Source organism: Manacus vitellinus, unplaced genomic scaffold, assembly GCF_001715985.3.
Source record: "Manacus vitellinus isolate BGI_N305 unplaced genomic scaffold, ASM171598v3 scaffold_29_pilon, whole genome shotgun sequence".
Classification (NCBI taxonomy): domain Eukaryota; kingdom Metazoa; phylum Chordata; class Aves; order Passeriformes; family Pipridae; genus Manacus; species Manacus vitellinus.
This window is the reverse complement of record NW_021940207.1, coordinates 568592-585764: the sequence shown is the minus strand read 5'-3', so window position 1 is coordinate 585764 and position 17173 is coordinate 568592. Positions and strand designations below refer to the sequence as shown.

The window sequence follows — 17173 nt, the reverse complement described above, 5'->3', positions numbered from 1 at the left end:
TTTGGAGTATTACGGCAGAGATGTTCACACTTCAGCTTCAGATTTAGATGTTCTAGAATAGAAATAAGGCCTGACATAAATAATTTAATTAGGAAAATAACAACTACTAAAAGACCATGTGAATCTGGTACGTGGAATACTTATGCATATTGTAAATCCCATAAGGGTACCTGTCATAGGCTTCTCATGCCTGTGAATACTGTACAATCTCTTTCATATTGCACCTCTCCATTCTGGGGTTTTCCAGCACAGATTGTTCCTTGCTGTCCTAAATGCCCATCTGGGACATCAAGAGGTAAAATGTTTGTGCTGGGAAGAGTCAGAACCAGCCTTAGAAACAGGGTGGATTTGCCCAGTTGCTGAATTTCGCTGCCATGTTTGTCTCATTCATTTGAGCTGCCTACAGGAACATCAATTCCTTTTGCAGAGAATAAACATGATATTAAAATGGAGCAGAAAAAGCAATAGCACAGACCAACATCCCCACTGAAGCACCACCTCTCCTTGGGGCAGCAGGAGCTGTCAAAAATCACATTTGCAGTGCTGACACTTCAGTAGGGGGTTAACTGTGCCAGGGATCAGATGGATAATTCCCTTCAAAATTATTGTTTTACCTCACTCCATCCAATTACTCAAGTTGTTTTGCTACCCCACAGATCTCTCCCTTAATGTCAACAAAATGATTATAGCCTGCAACAGCGTCAAGATGTTTCACCCACAGGAGCTCTGCTGAAATATTTTATGGTGCGATGTGTTGAAAACAGCGTTTGATGTGTAAATGTCAGGAACAATCAGCTTCCCTGTCGCAGAACAAAGAAGCACAAATACAGGCACCAAAAATGTCACACACACAACCAAAGGGCTGCTTTATCACAAGGCACGTAAATCACTGTGCAAATGGACAACATCAGTGTAGGTGATGGGGTGGAAAATCCACCACGCCACATTTCTGATTTGGGAATTGCGACTGGCAGCACTGTCCTTCCTTTGGTATCGGTGACTGATGGGGGGGAGATGGACAGGGACAATCAAGGATGGCAACACCAAACACAGATCAAACCTCTCTACTTGGGAGAAAAATCAACTTTACAGAGGAAGGAGGTGCACCCTGGTAGCCACATGGGCTGTCTAGAAGTGGGTCATGATGCCTCCTTGGCTGTGTGGCTCCGGGGGCCTCACTTGGATACTGCCTTCTTGGCAGAACCTGCAGGATAAGGTTTTGTAACCATGATGAGCATCTGCAGCCTGAAACCTCTCACATCACGGGCACCAGGCAATGAATCCCCATGTCCCCATACTGGTGGTACGACCAAAACCCCAGACTGCCCCGTGCCTGTGCAGAAAGCAGTGGGGCACTGCTGGGATCTGCCATCTCCATCTCCCCGTCCACCCTGGCCCTGGGGGTGCTGAAGAATGAGTGGGTTGAATTAAGTTTGTTGTCAGTCCATTAAAGACCTTGTGATTCCAGTCCCTTTGATGCTGAGGTTCCCAGATCCACCGACGGCGGTTTCTGCAGTTCCAACATATCGATCAAAACTTCATTTTTGCAAATGAACATTTATGAATTCCCTGGTGCATCAGCACTCCTCATTTCTTGGTAATTCAAGCTATAGATAACAGTTTGATGAAACAAGCCACATCTGAAAGCAGAAAATATTGAAATCTAGAAGATTTAATTTAATATTTTTATTACATATTTTTGGAACCTTCATCATACCCCTGCCCCCAAGGAATTTAATTACCTAAGGAAAATTGTACTACTGATTACAAGATTGCAGGTTCATTTTCACTGCTGAGAACTCATATTTTTTTTTACAGCTCACGTTACACTTGCATGACTTGTTTTGTAACATCTTGAAATTTTTAATGCCATGTCGCAGAAAGGTACTTATATAGAGAGAGATGAAATAGGCAAAATACTTGTTTTGCAGTCTTTTTGAAGGGAAAAATGTTAGTTTCTTAGTTTGAGTAGGCCTGCATATGGTTTCTTTGAGCTACTGAATAATGAGTTCACAGTGTGCTCCCAGGATCTGCCTTGCATTTGTCCTTCAGGCTGGGTGCAACGCGAGAAACTGAGAGAAGTGTCTTTAAAACATAAGAAGGAATGCTTTCTACAGGGGAATAAAAATAAATTATGCAGAAATTGTGCATGAAATTATACTGGCAAGTATACTGCGGTAAATATTTGACAGATAGGACAACATTTTAGTCAGAATCTCAGTTTTTCCAATAAATCACTGCACCTGGGCCTTGTAAATCATAATTCATGTCAGCCAGCACTGCATACTGAGTTAAGGTCAGGAGAGACTTCCAGATGTGTTATGATGATTATCTAACAATTCAGTTAATAGAGCCACAGAATTGGATAAGATTTTTGTCAATTCCCATGTCATAGCAACAGAGACCTTTGACTGAAACAACATCATGAATATTGGATAAGATCCTGCAGTGCTGCTCCTCCATGTTATGATATTATCCAAGGGTGAAGGTTATAAATACATGACTTGTACTGTTCATTTTCCAGTGGGTAAAAACAAAGGAAAAAACCCCCATAAACAAGTTCCAATACACAACTAGATATAATATAGCTTTTTCTTTATATATATATCTGTATATATATCAAGTAAAAAAATCTAAAATAGTTGGAAGTAAAAAATGAAAAAATAGCTGATTGTGTTATTTTTTTTCTTTACAATGATATGGTAGCAAATACAAGACAAATGAGTAATAAACCTTTACATAAGGAGTTCTGGTCCCACCTCCATCAATAGGGCTCAGAATAGAATAGAAAATGGAACAAGGTGGTTTTTTTTTTTGGCTACAGCTTCTGCAATTGACAAAGATTATGTTGATAGGACAGAAGGAAATTATACACTAAACAAAACACAACAAAACTCCAAAGTGTTTTCCAAAAGACCTTAAACACCATAGGGCACAATTTACTTCTGAACTGTGGGAGCAAACACAAAGCATCACCAAGTCCTGCTGAGGCTGAAAATACTGTACACTTATCTTGGCCTCAGTATACATCCTTTTTGTGCCATCTTACCACAAACCCTCCCCCCTTTTTCAGTGCTTTTTTCCCCCGTGCAGCCATTAATAAAAAAGCCAAAGCCATAAATCCTTTGAATGGACCAAGCTAGATGTGAGACCTCAATGATGCACAAGTGGTTGGCTGCCCTTCATCCAGTGGTGATTTTTCCCCAGAATTCTTTACATTGAAAACGTCAATTGACTAAGCTTGGCAAATGGTCACACTGAGCCCTATTTTGGCTGTAGAAAAGAAAGAAGTACTAGTCCCAGCATAAAACAAGATCATATAGACAGTCAACACAAAACAGTAACTTTTTCAGTTGTCTGCATAATAATAACATCATGTTTGCATATAGAACAGCTTTTGCATTATTGCTCTACTTATAAGAATATCGTAAGGAACTTAGAACAGACTTGCACATTACAAACTTAAGGTTCTTTGGTGAAGAATGAGAAAACAGTATTTTCGCTGTAGTTGAATTTCAGAGAAGTTTTCATTCCTATCTGCTGATCCTTTGGATTCTCTCGCAGAGGAGGGAAAGGTACTGAGTCAGCTTTACCATCGCGACGATGGCGACCCCGCCGATCATCATGCAGGTGGGCCAGAACAGGGAGTGGAACAGCACATTGGAGCTGTACAGTTTGGTTAATATCACGTTCTTCTGAACGCCCTCGGGGTCGTAGAAGCAGGAGAAGCGTTGGTACTTCCTGAAGTTTTCCATCACGACATTCACCAGAGACATGGACTCCTCATAATTCTTCCCGCACTTGGGGATGTAGGAACACTGGGAAGGAATCAGAGGGAGAGAAATACATTTCTAAATCAGTCACAATGTCTGTTTTCAGGTGGCAAGCAGGAAAATCTCAAAATGATTATGCTTTTCATGACAAGAGTGGAATACTATTACGCTAATAATAAATTTATCACAGCAAAACTCAATATTTTGCACATCTACAGAATTTCCCATTGGAGAACCTCCAAGTGCTGTTCAAACATTAATGCTTTAATCTGCACAGTGCCTTGTGAGATAGGTGAATATATTATTATTACTAATTTACACATGCAAAAATAGAACTGATGAAGTACCTCTTCACATTAAGTGGCACACATATGCTCGCAGTTAGATGGGTAATTGACTCTGTAAATACAAATCTGGTAGTTTAGATCTCACTTGGCTCAGATCAAAGTGATCATAGTGGGCACAGGAGTTCACTCGCACAGGAGAGGGATGATAAGAGACCTTTATACAGATTTTCCCATGGGACAAATGCCTCTATTAGAGACAAATAGATAACCCAGGAGAAAATGTAGTTTTCCTACTGAGAGCCCAGAGGACATTCATTCAGCCTTTAGCTGAAGATCAGCCTGGGTACCAGGATGGTTCTTTGTGTTGTTTTTGCTCTTGACCCCAGCATAAGTCCAACAGTTCCTTCTCTCTGAAGATGCTCCTTGAATTTCAGTCTCAGTCACAAAGGAAAAAAAGATTTGGGGGTAGCTCTACCTAGCACAGAGAATAGTTCCAGAGAACACTGAAGGCAAGTTAATTAAAAAAACTACCTTATGGAGTCCATGCATTGAAGATACTCCATGGGACATGTATGACAGTAGCCCTGGGCTGTGCTGACCATTCCCTGCAAAGAGCTAGTGTGGGCTGGTGAGGTGGTGGGCAGACATACAAGGGTTGAGGCCACATCTCGACCATTTTTTGACTAGAGCAGAAACCCTTGAACTTGCTGGTGCTGCTGTTGGTCTGGAAGAAGACTGATGGGAGCAGCCCAGGGCCCCTCACTCCTCCTCTCATTCATGCACTCGCACCCCTCCAAACCTGGTGGTTTTCTACACCCACACAGGATTTTGATTAACTGCTTCAGGAAGGGTGGAAATCTGCTGCTGCTTGACTTTTTGTTTAACATGCATGGGGGGGGAGGGCCAGGAGGTCACTGCTCCCTCGTAGTTATGGGGTGACAGTGTGTCCCACCATGCTCCTGCCTGCATTGCCAAACCTGCTTGTCCTGGTAGGCACCTAAAGTAGCTTCAGATAATTTAATGAGAAAGTTAGTTTTCTATAGGAAAAAATATGTTTTGATTACAATAATGTGACCCATGGCTTTTGATTATTATTGTTATAATGTGCATACTTTATAAAATATCCCTTTGTTCTTTTTCATGACTCTGCTGTGACTTTTTTTGTAACATACTGCGACAAATCTCTAGTCCTAATTATGATCAAAGGATTAACCTCATAACAGGATTTGATTGATTCATTGGCAAGTTATTAGCACAGAATATGATTTGAAACACAGCAGAAAGGTTGTCTGGCGTTAGCAGACTGGAGCATTAATGGCAGAGCATGACTGCACTGCCATTATGAATATTTCATAGAGTTCTAGAAATTAGCGATGGAAAATATCAGAGCAGCAATATCTCATCCATCTTCCTGCTGGTGCCTATCTGCTCCATCCAGGATATCCTCTTGTGCTCTGACCAGTTTTGCCTCAAATGTCCAAAGTCACAATCCCTCTTCCAGTACCCGTGACTCTTCAACATATCATAATCTACTAAGTAGGGGAAATTTCTCAGTGAAGCATGCCTCATTTTCTTTTAATAGATTATGTGCTATCACTGTCATAACAGCAGTATTTCATCTTCAAGTGGGGTTTTGTTGAGGTTTTTTTCTTACTACTTTGTTACTATACATTTTTGTTTCTGGAAGTCCCATGGAGTATCCTGAGGGAAGTGATTAAATGAGGACTTGGCCACTTTTGCCAAAACACAATTTTGAGAGCATCAAGGCTCTGCCATGATGGTGTCTGCTGTGTTTCATGGTGATTAATAAACAAGAAGGAAGACACAATAATGGGATGTGTTGATGTTTTCTTTGTTTTGATCTTCAGTAGTTTTCTCCAATACCTGACAGGGAATTTTATATCCACAATTTTTATGCTGCACTTGTGAATGTAGACTACTGAATCTATGCTGGTTTATTAACTGCATTGTCAAACACTTGGAAATCTGCAAGTAAAGAATGTCTGGTGCTCTATCTCAAGTGAGGGTTCTGTGATACAAAGTGACAAAAGTGGTTCTCATGTTACCTGCAATCCGAGCACAAGAAGGACCTACCATAGAAACAGAATTTACTAAGTTTCCAACTCTACTTCCTTAATATAAAGGATTGGATAGGTATCCTGCCTGAACTACCTCTGGACACATCCGGTCCAATGCCCTGCTCAGTGCAGATTTGCTCAGGGACTTGTCCAGTCAGATTATGAATATCTCCAAGGACAAAGATCACACAACTTCTCCAGGCAAGCTTGAGGCAGTTTTCTTTAAATCAATGATGTTACACTGAAAAAGCTGTTACCAGAAAAGCTCCCAGTTGAGGCTGGGCAGTGAAATACATGACTCTTGTCATACATCTGTGGTTGGGACTGGTGTCCTTGCTGAGCCTGGAAACTTAGACAGGATGTGCTGTGGCAATCTTTGTGAGAAAGTGGTCAGGATGTCAATTTACATCTATTTTGGAAAGTGCAACAGGTTTGGACCAAGGGTTGGAGCAGCTTCATTTTTGCATTGGCCTGATATTGATTACTCCAGACAGAATTCTCCAGTCCCAGCCTAGACATGGGTCTACTGGAATCCACAGCTGAGCACCTCTGCTCCCCCTCCCTGCACCAGGCAAACTCCCTCCTGGGTTATAAATACCTGAACCTTCAGTGAGAAACCCTGAGAACCACCATCATTTCTGAGTCTCAGGCAGTTACAGCTGATTCTGGTGATTAAATCCTGCTTGTTATCTCCCTTATGGAGCATAGATATAAATCAGCAGCAGCTCCGATGACACGAAAAGAATCAAAATGATATAATATGAGATTAAAATGAGGCCTCTCTAATTGCTTTAACTACCACAGCCCTTCCTCATGGGGACAGCCTGGCTCTGTGGTGCGGGCATGAGGAGAACTGGCCGATTTACCTCTCGCACAGGCTGTTACAGCCTCTGGCAGCTGAGGAAGGAAAGTGTAGCCATGGAAGCATTTCAACCATTTCATCTGTAGTATTGACAAGGGGCTGGGCTTGTCCTAAAGGCTAAAGTACGCACAGCAAGAGCAATGAAAAGCCATGAAAAATCTCATGCGCTTTTCTTGGAAAGACTCGAGCAGCTTGACAGGAATCCACAGACTTCCCACTGATTCCCACCAGAGACTGGCAGGAGCATGCTGTAGATCTCAATATAAATTGCACCTACTCCTTACTGCACCTTCTGAGCTGACAGCCAGGTTAGACAGCAAGTCTCCTGGATAAATCGTTATTTAAAATCAAAGTGATTTTGCTCCATCCACGTTGGCTGGCGGGGAGAGGAGAGAGGCAGGCTCCAGCTGCTGCTGTGTGTGTGTGTGTGGTGGTGCTCAGCGAGGCAGAGAGGTTGGTGAGGGGGTGTTGACCTTTTGAAGGTCACTGTTGTTGGCCTCAGAGGGTAAGAACTGTGCTCTGCAACATCTCCAGCGATGTCAGAGCTCAGTGAGCCAGGAACGGTTTTGATATTTTATTTATTTAGCAAGGAGAAAGATGGGCAACACAGATCTGAGCAGGTGGATGGAAAGACACAGCTAGCACCCAATTGGAGCATCACCATCCAGAGCTGCTCAGGACTGCTCATCCTGCTGCATGGGGATGCTCTCTGGCCAGGGAAGAGGGAGCTCCTGTCCAGGAGGCTGAGATGGGTTGCAGTGATCTGAACTTGGAAACTCTGCTGATCTGAGCCAGGTACAAGAAGCCAGGTATTTTATTTTTGCAAACTTCCATTCAAAACTGCATTTGGATTCAGGTCACATAGCCAGCAGCATGTCAGGAAAACCTAGGAATCCTCCTGAGAGCAGAGATTAACCTGTAAAACAACCTTGGTCTGGAGAAGTATTAACTGTGCCTACATTAAATTAAGAGAAGGTGGCATCTGGGAGAATTTCAAAGTCCATTTCAGCAAGCAAAAATCATCAATAGCAGAATGTGGAGATTTATGCCAGATCTCTTGATTTATTTGAATCAGCGAAGCACAGAGATTTATCTGATCTGTCCTAATCAACCTGCAGAGTGAGTGTCATGATTTTGCTTGTGCCTAGCAGAAAGTGGGGTGTGTCCTACCTGAGGCTGAACGGGCAGTGAGTGCCTCTTCCTGCACTGATGCCAGAGAAGAGGGGAAGGAAGGGGCGCTCATCTCCATTTCACACTTCACATCCAGAGGACTCCATCTCTCAGCCACAGGAGTTAATTATCCAGCAGAATAAGCAGCCTAGTGCAACCATGCTGTGCTTTGACTAATTTTAATATCACTTCATCTTAATATGCAGAAGTAATTTGGTCTACTGACTGACTGCCATAAATAGAAACAGGTTACGTTGTGAGCAGGCTGAACTGGGGCTCTGCTGTTCCAGGCTGCACTTTGCCCATAGTTTGGGGTCCAGTGACCTTGGATAACTGAGCAGTTAATGCAAATATGGCACCTGTAAGTCTAATGATTTCACTGTGTCCCAGCTCACGGCAACTTGCAGTCCTGGGGCCCCAGGCACTGTAGATATGAAGGAAGGTGGGGAGTGGGACATTTCTTAGTCCAATTCTGCCCTGCTTTGTGGAAGGAGCAAAGAGCCACCTGTGAAAGTGGCCTCTCTCCTGGGTGTGATGCACTGCCCTATGTCAGCCACACAGCTGTGGCTGTGGCTAGCAGGGAGGTGCCTTCTGTGCATCTGCTGCCTCATTACAACCTCCAGACAGGAGCTGTCTCCATCCCACCTGGATGGAGTTAAGCTGGAGCTTGTACTTGCTGAACCAGAGAGGTGAATTCTTCTGCAGATTTATTCAAAATAATTTTTCCGGTTCTACATCTGGAACAGGGGAAGTTGTACTATAAAATTAGCTGATTCCTTAGCTTGTTCACACCCCAAAGCCAGAGCTTTTATTTTTGTGCTGCTGCTTTTATCTCATCAGTCCCCACTCAGCAAACTTTTAGGATCTTTGTACCATCAGCAGTGGCACAGCTGACCTCAGTGGAGATGCTCAGGGTGCCGAGTTTGTCACCAGAGATGGAGGTGGGGACACGTGTGCTGTTGGACACAGGGCTCTCATCTCTCCCTGCCACCTTGGCTGGCCCTGCAGTAGTGATGCCATTTCCATTCTCACCACTGTGGATGCTCCATGCACACTGCTGGGGGTGTTCACTACCTGGCAGAGCCATACCTGGGTGGGAAGTCCACAGCTCAGAAAGAATATCAATGTGACAAGTGCTTGGTGCTACCCTGTGCCTGTAAAGCACTTGCAAATGAGGAAGGAGGCTCCAGCCTTCGAGGACTGCACCCTGTGTGACACGAGCTGTGCTCCCCATGTGGGATGGAGGTGGAAAACTGCCCCTCCAGATGTGTGAGCTCAGTCTGTACACCAGTTTCTGCCTTCTCTGCTCTGTATTTCCCAGTGAAGCAGAAGCTGGAAGGTTTATATTGCTTTAAACTGAGGAATGTGTATCACAAGGAGAGCAGCCCTCCAGAAACCCATTTAGGAAGAAATTTTATTCTGTGCTCCTACCTCGGAATTAATTTTCATTGTTTCCTCGGTGTGGTAGAGCAGGAGCTTCTGGCCAGAAGAGGTGAGATTAACGTACACCTGGAGGCAGGGGTACTGTGAGATTTTCCAGCAGTCTGGGCCACAGTTAAATGAGCAGTTGAAGGTTTCTGTGATGGATGCATTGAGAAGTGAGCACTGAGTCTCTTCTGTCCAGACACTAAGTAGGAAAAAAAGAGATATTAGAGCATGGCAAGAGTGGGCAATAAGCACTAAACACATCTCAGGCTTCTCATCAGGGATATACTGGGGGCATCTTGTAGGAGAGAGTACACGTGGCAGGGCTCTGAGCAAAGCCTGGACTTTCTTGCTTCACACATCACAGACAGTGTTTTATTTTGTAGTACCCAGAGTTTAGGCTTTGGGAACAAAATTACCTTATTCGCCTATGTCTATGTCTAAATGAAAAGGGAACTGCAACTTTGATTCTGGAGAAGGTGTATTTGAAAGCGTGTCAGCAGAGACATAGAAGAAAACTGAGCAGCTTACCCTGGGGAGAACATAGTGCACACAGTGCTCCATGACAAGACACCCCGGGCCAAGACTTGAGGGTTAACCACCAAGTCCAGGTCAATTTAAAGTGAAGGTCAGGAGGACAATTTTGAATTACCAGGGTATATACTCATAGGTATGAAGACACAGTAACTCACAAGTGGTATCCCATGCAGCTTGACCTATGGAAAAGCTTTTTCTAGTGGCAGCTTGCTGTTTTCTGTAAGTTAAGCCAATGGTTGTAATCATTCTGGGGGATTTCATCTTATCTCCAATTCACCAGAGGCTAAAACTGCAACGATGGAGCCTGGTTATGCACCAGCAATGTTCACTTGGGTATCTGGCATGTATTTAAAAAATCTACTTCTGCATTTTGCTTGGGGAAAGGGCACATTGAGGGCTCTGCAGAAAGCCCTTTATGGGCTGGAGGAAGGTTCCATCCAGAGTTTCCCTTTAACCCTAGTCCCTCAGTTCACCCAGAGTGTGGCTCTCCTGCCCCACCACAAAAGGGCTGAGGGTCTGCTTGCCCCTCACCAAACCTACGAAAGGCTTTACACAGTTAGAGGTATCAAAGATTTCTGACTAATTCTATTGCTATCTTTCTTTGGCAGTAATTCTGCTTGTGTATTCCATTTTACATTTATATTAAATTATGCTATGATTTCTGGGGGGAATCAAGTGGAAGAATTTTTTTCCCCTCCTGGGCAGTATTTGTTGGAGGGATATTGCTGTAAAGGAGAATAACCCCTGAGGAGCTCTGGCTGTGTGAAGAGAAGTGACAGCAAAGGCTCCTGGTTGTCTTCTCCTCTCTTTCACCTTTCTGGCTGCTGATTTATTCATGCAAGGGGGTAATACAGTAACACCTACCTACCACACACTTGTGAAGATGGAATATTTGATAATCTGTAGGTGCTTTGATATCTTCTGGCAATTTTTTCACATATCTTGTAATATAAATCATCTCTTTCCACATGAGGGATTTTGACCTTAGCAGCCTCTGCAATTGACCCTGATATTGCTGAAAGGTCTGGGAGAGCAATTTGGAATAGCAAATGCTCTTGGATACTTAACAGGTCTTGATCTCAGTTTTCAAAATCTGAATTTTGTCTGGACTTGAAAATGGACAAATAACTTTATCACACAAATAAAATGCTGCAAATTAGTACAGCTCATCCTCGTTGCTACTTATTTCTTATCATTGCAGGGTCAAGAAGGAATATTCTCTTGCAGGTGCACCAAAATAATTGAGGATGTTCATACGAATTAGCTGTGGGCACTTACTGTATAGAAGCCTGCGGTGGATAAGCCAAAATGTGCCAGATATTTGCCACTGCCCCAGGGTAGTTTGGGGCATGACTGACTAATATTTCGATCCCCAGTTACACATTTTTCATTTTCCTAACTTCACCAATCAGGGCAGTAAAAACATCACTGACAGCCTTATTACAGTCTGGGCTGGGTGTTAAATAGGACTGGTGCTTGAAAACTGATTTCAAACGCTGCTAATGAATCACAGGCCAAACCCTCTGCTCAGTGGCAGAGGAGGAAGCCAGAGAAAGCCTCAGAAAAATTAAGTGCAGGACAGTAATGATGAAAGATGATCTTTCACTTTCAGCAAATTACTATATTTCATGAGAATTTCACTTGTTAAGATGAAAGTAATAACCTACATGTAAAACTACAGGCTACAAAGAGCTTGATTTCCTTCCCAAATTAATTCTACATCCTTCATTTGAAAGTGTGTTGTTTCTCGAGGTTGTGAAATATTTTCGCCTTTTTGTCCTGAGTCTGAGCTTTGCAGCAACAGCCCCTGAGAAGCTTATAGGGTTCAGCAGACTGCCGACCAGCTGATATGGATATTATACTGGTGTTAAGCTGTGCCAAGTCTAAAGCCTGTGGATCAAGATTTTGTCAAACAGGGATCTAATGCTTCCCTCACTTTCTGCTGGTATTACTCGAATTACTTTCACCGTGGCTGTGCCTAATTTATACTGGGTTAAGGTAAGGAAGAGCAGCCAGACCTATGTTGATCAAAGGAAAAATTAAAAACTTTAATATAGAGTCAAAAGAGTAAGCCAGCTGGAGCAGGGAGTGTGAGATCAGGGACCATCACGAAATTACCTTTGCATGTAGGAGCGCAGCAGCGTGATCCCCAGGAGGAAGTACATCATGATAGAGCACACCATCATGGCCAGCCCGAGGAGTATGGCCCGGTCTTCTCCAGCTTTTAGGGCTGTGACTGTTTTCCTTTTGTCCAGTAGATCGTGATCCCTGATTTTTTGGTAAATATTTCTGAGGTTGAAAATAATACATTCTTATGTGAAGTTCATATTTAATCAATGAAGCCTCTACAGGGTGGGCAGTTCCACCTCCATACCCATCTTGTGGGAGAGAAAGGCTTAAGGGTCCTCAGATGTCCTTTTTCAATGGATTCACTCTGACCTGGTGGAAACTTATTCATCTCCAAAACAAATTACAGCCATTTCTGAAAAGGTAAAAACCTCTTACAGCAAATACAGAGATTAGACACTTGTGCCAGCTCAGTAAATCCTCCTTTGGTACAGCCTCTTTGGCTCAGTTGAAATATACCATAAGTGCATTTGACCTGTCAATGCCATCTTAGGCCACTAGAATGTGTTCAGGTGTGTGAGGTGTCTTTTCTTCAGCTGAATATGTAGAAAAAGCCTGAAGGGAAGTCATCACTAACATCATCTGAAAGGACCACATTCTCTTTTGATTCCCTACAGGCTACTGATTTGGGCAGTTTTCCGCCCTAAGTGTGACTCAAAGCTCATGAAACACTATGGGGATTTTGGAATTGATTTCTGTGGGTTTTTTTGATTGTGAGCTTATTTACTGTATTCATAATAGTATTTCTGGAAGCCCAGTTACTCATTACAGTGAAAACACTCACAGAAAATTATCCACCAGAGCTATTTGTTCTAGGATTAAAAAAAAAAAAAAGATACAACAAACCATTCCCCCTTCAGCAGAGAGTCCTTTGCATTTTCTAACCATAAGTCCTTCTTTCATCTCCAAGCCTTTGATGATTCAATGGGTCATGAGGACACAATGGTGAAGAAGGAAATATTTGAGTACATTTCAAACACACTCAAACTTTGTGGGTTTAAAATGTACTTACAGACCTGAGGCTGGTCAAAATGTCCTGTGTTTTCTGTTATGGTTCTTTTGAATCATCCAGGCAGCACCCGAAGCATGTGAACCGCACACCTCTGAGCCCTGGCACCACCATAACATGGACACAGTAGTACACGTGGAAGAAGTTCCTCTTCTACTGTCTGCAAAACGGCAGGTGAGCAACATCAACATCACTTTGGGCTCTGGCAAACCCACCACTCATTTAAGCTGAAACCACCAAGCTTCACTCAACCGTGGAAAAAATGCACTGAGTCAGATCAGCCAGATAACTTACATTGACTATTAAGGACAAAGAAATAGAGTTAAGACAGACATAAGATCATACATAAACACAATAGAAAAACAACAAAATATATGTTTAATCATAGACTCCCTGAGATTGGAATTGAATTTGTATTTAGATGATGAGTCACAGTCAGGAAAAGCACATATGGTGTGGGGTTTTATAGCAAAAATCTTTCTGAGATGGTACTGGAGTCAATAGTCTCCTGTGCCTAGGACCTCTTGAAATGTCTCCATCCAACTGTAATCTATATCTTTGGATGTCCATGGTTTCTCTTCAAAACCATCCTTTAAAGCTTGTCAATGTTCTCCTAGTTGGAAATGAAATGGTAGTTCAGCCTGTCAAAATTTTCTCTGTTGTTCAGGGGAAAAAAAATATATATTGTGAGCTGGCAGATGCAATTGCCTTCAAAGAAGTAATGTAGAGTAATAATCTAATGTTACTTTTCTATTATTATTTATCAAACTGTATTTAACTCTGAGAGCTGCTATTAGGATTTGCATTGCTCCCAAGTGGAAGCAGACAGGAAGGCAGAGATTGTCATGCAGTTCCAGCACATTAACCGATCACACAGCATAACTTATGTCGGCGCGCAGACATAAAACAGACACAGTGCAATCGCTCACCAGTGCCATTGGAGCAGCTAGGACACAACAGGGATACAAATGGACAATTTAAAAACAAAAAGCTGATTGAGAACGCTTACAAATACTTCCCATGTGGCCTCGAGCCAAGAAACATGCCATCAGAGGTAAGAAAAGGATGGGCTGAAGGGTATGTGGCAGAAATGAGCTATCTGGCAGGTGGCTGGCAAAGGGGACAGTGTGTGGTGACCACCTGCCAGGTGGATCCTTCGTGCTCACCTGCCATAGCAAATAAAGCAGAAGAAAGTTCTGCCTCTGAGGTCAGGCTCAGAGCCCTGGTTCAGTGGCTCTTTTGCAAACATTTGTTGTTCAAAGCCCCAGACAACAGCAAAGTGGTAGCCTGGTGCACCTCACTGAGGAATTTTTTTCTCCTGAATCCCTGCCAGTCATCAGCCTGGTGACCACCCACTGAGGTGTGTGGTGGCGTGGCACGTGTCAGTGTGTGACACACCAGTTCCATCACAGCCCAGGAGACATGCTGAGTAACCCTCCCTCCTCCTCCTCACGCTCGTGCCTGCACGGGGAGACGCCAATTTTCTCTGTAGGGTACTGGGAACATCTGCTATCACCAAACTTCAAGTTTTTGCCCGTTAGAGCCCTGGTTTAGGGAACACAGTATGTTGTGTGCAATATTTGGCTACTAGGAGAGCAGCCTCAGCATCTCCTTTGCTGGAACCATGGCCTGTGCACACGTGTTTGCTGCTGCCTGGGGGTGGATTTTGTGTACCTGTGAACTTTTGGCACAGCCCAGGGACCTCCTTCTGCTCAGCGAGCTGGAAGAATGCCGTGCTTAGCTGGCTGATTTTGGATCCCAGAGCTGCAAAGCCACGTTTAGCTGACTGCTATGGGGTGTTTAAGTACAGATCACTGCATGCCAGACACTACTCATCTAGGTGACTCCATCTAATACTTGTGATTACCTGTGAGAACTCCCCACATATGACATTGAGGGGGGCTGCCTGCTTTTATAGAAGTCCCAGGTGTCAGAACACAGGGTCTCTCCACCCTGTGCAAAGACATTTAATAGGAAGCATGCCTCCAAGGACAAAAGGTCTTTGCTCCCTCGATCATTTCCATACTGAAGTTCTCCCTTGCTAAATCTCCATATTCCTTTTGCCAAGTTGCTCAGAGGATATGGGCTGGCTGCTCTACCCGGGCTCAGCTGCCAGAGAGGAAATCTCAGCCGTGACCATGGCTGCTAGGGACAGAGCAGAGAATTCCCTCTCCACGTCTCTCTGCACAGCAGCAGTGCAGGGATCCCTCTGCAGTGTGGTCAGCAGATCTTTACATGATCTCCCACTCCAAAATAAGTAGATCTAGGAGCTCTGCAAAGGGCGTTATTTCCTCATGGGAAAGCTAAAATAACAATAACCAGGCATCTGCAATTACTTCATTTTTTTTTTCCAAATAAACACAGATTACCTGCCTTCAAACCCCTCCCCTTGCAAATGGACCACGGTGAGAGGCTGAAAGAGGCACTGCCTCCTCCAGCACCATGCAGTCATGGTGCTCGTCAGATGGAAGTACCTGCTTGTCTAAATAATTCAGAATGACTTTGAATTCACATTCACTTCTCTGATATCACAGCTGTTATGCACATCTCACTCAAATTACCGCATGGTGAGGTGTTTACTGACATCACAAATCCTTGAATGCAATGGTCAGAAACCTGTCCTTTATCTTACCTGCAGAATTCCCAATGCTCAGGGACTTTTCTGCTCAGAAGCCAACTTCCTTATGTTTTTCTTTAGAGGTATATTTAGCTGCATTAGTTTTTGTTACTAGACCTATGGCAACAGGAAATCTCTCTGGAGCTCTCAGAAAAGTCACAGTGATGGTTGCAGAAGGAATCCTGTTTATATTAACAGATTTTGTTCACTCAATTCCTTCCCTCTTCCCCACCAAACTGGACCAAACTGAACCAAACCAAACTAATGCTTTGGTTTCTCAAGCTTACAGTGGTGTGGAAAACCTCACTGACATCTGAGAAAGAATGAGGACTTGACTAATTTTTCAAAGCATAAGAAGTGGCAGCTGGAGAACTGTCAGTGGCTAAAACATCAATGAAATACAGATATTTTGGTCCTGATCCTCCAAAAAAAGATTCCTGAGAGAGATACCTTCCACCCAGGAGGAGGTGATTCCTCTACAGCAAGTGACTCATTAAGCACAGTTAATATTAAAGTGCAATCCCTCAAAGGTCTGTGGTTGTAGAATGTGTTAGGTGACAAATTTGCTCATCTACATGACAATCTTCCTGTCTGAATTCTAAAGAACAGAATTCCTAGGAAAGGGTCATTTAAGGCAAGTAATTTCTCTCAAAGGTACCACCTGTTTGATATAATGATGGTGCTGGTGACCTTACATGTGTTGAAATCACTGCCAGACACTGGCGGATGAGTTTCTCCCACTGGCAACACTCGCTCTGTGTTCACACCTCTCCTCTGCAGTCCTGAGGCTGCCATCAGCACTCTCTTATTTCCATTTTCTTTTCCTCCCTTTCCCTCCTGCATTTCATTAGTCACTCACAAGGTACAAACAATTCCTTCTGTACAGCTCCACAGGACCACTTGGGAAATAAACACACCCCAAGGCTTGACAAGGCACCTGAATTTCCCATGGCTAGTGTGTAGGCATAGAGATACTGCTCCCTGCTCCCTGTTTCTGCAGGCAGACAGGGATGAGCTCTGCTGAGGGTTTAGGCTGACCAGATGCCAATGAGTCCTGTTTAGCACAGCCCTCAGCCCAGGTTAATAAGCCCCACTGCAAGGCATGGTGAGAGTCAAAGGCAGTGCTAATCAGGAGCACTTGGCTTCCAGCCAGCCCAAAGTGTGGGCAGATATCTCCTCCAAGTGTCTAACCTTGGACTATGACAGTGTTTTAATGCAGGAGAACATTAGCCTGGGGAAAATTCAATTAAAGAAGAGACTTGCAGAAGTACAGGAGGCAGTTAGATAA

General features: G+C 43.6%; 1 protein-coding gene across 6 annotated transcripts in view; it reads right to left on the bottom strand.

The window, feature by feature from the left end:
- Window positions 1–1712: 1712 nt before the first annotated feature.
- The window catches only part of LOC103758213 (calcium-activated potassium channel subunit beta-2), a 142992-nt gene continuing 127531 nt past the window's right edge, over window positions 1713–17173 (bottom strand). For 5 of the 6 annotated variants that reach the window (XM_018075064.1, XM_018075061.1, XM_008924444.2 and 2 more), the window contains 3 exons: window positions 12251–12421; window positions 9602–9797; window positions 2806–3818 (listed from right to left, as the gene is read on the bottom strand). In XM_018075064.1, coding sequence (XP_017930553.1) covers window positions 3534–3818; window positions 9602–9797; window positions 12251–12421 — 652 coding nt within the window. In that variant the 3' untranslated portion in view covers window positions 2806–3533. Of the gene's footprint in view, window positions 3819–9601; window positions 9798–12250; window positions 12422–17173 lie in introns of all 6 variants that reach the window. The other variant, XM_018075060.1, reaches the window with a different exon arrangement.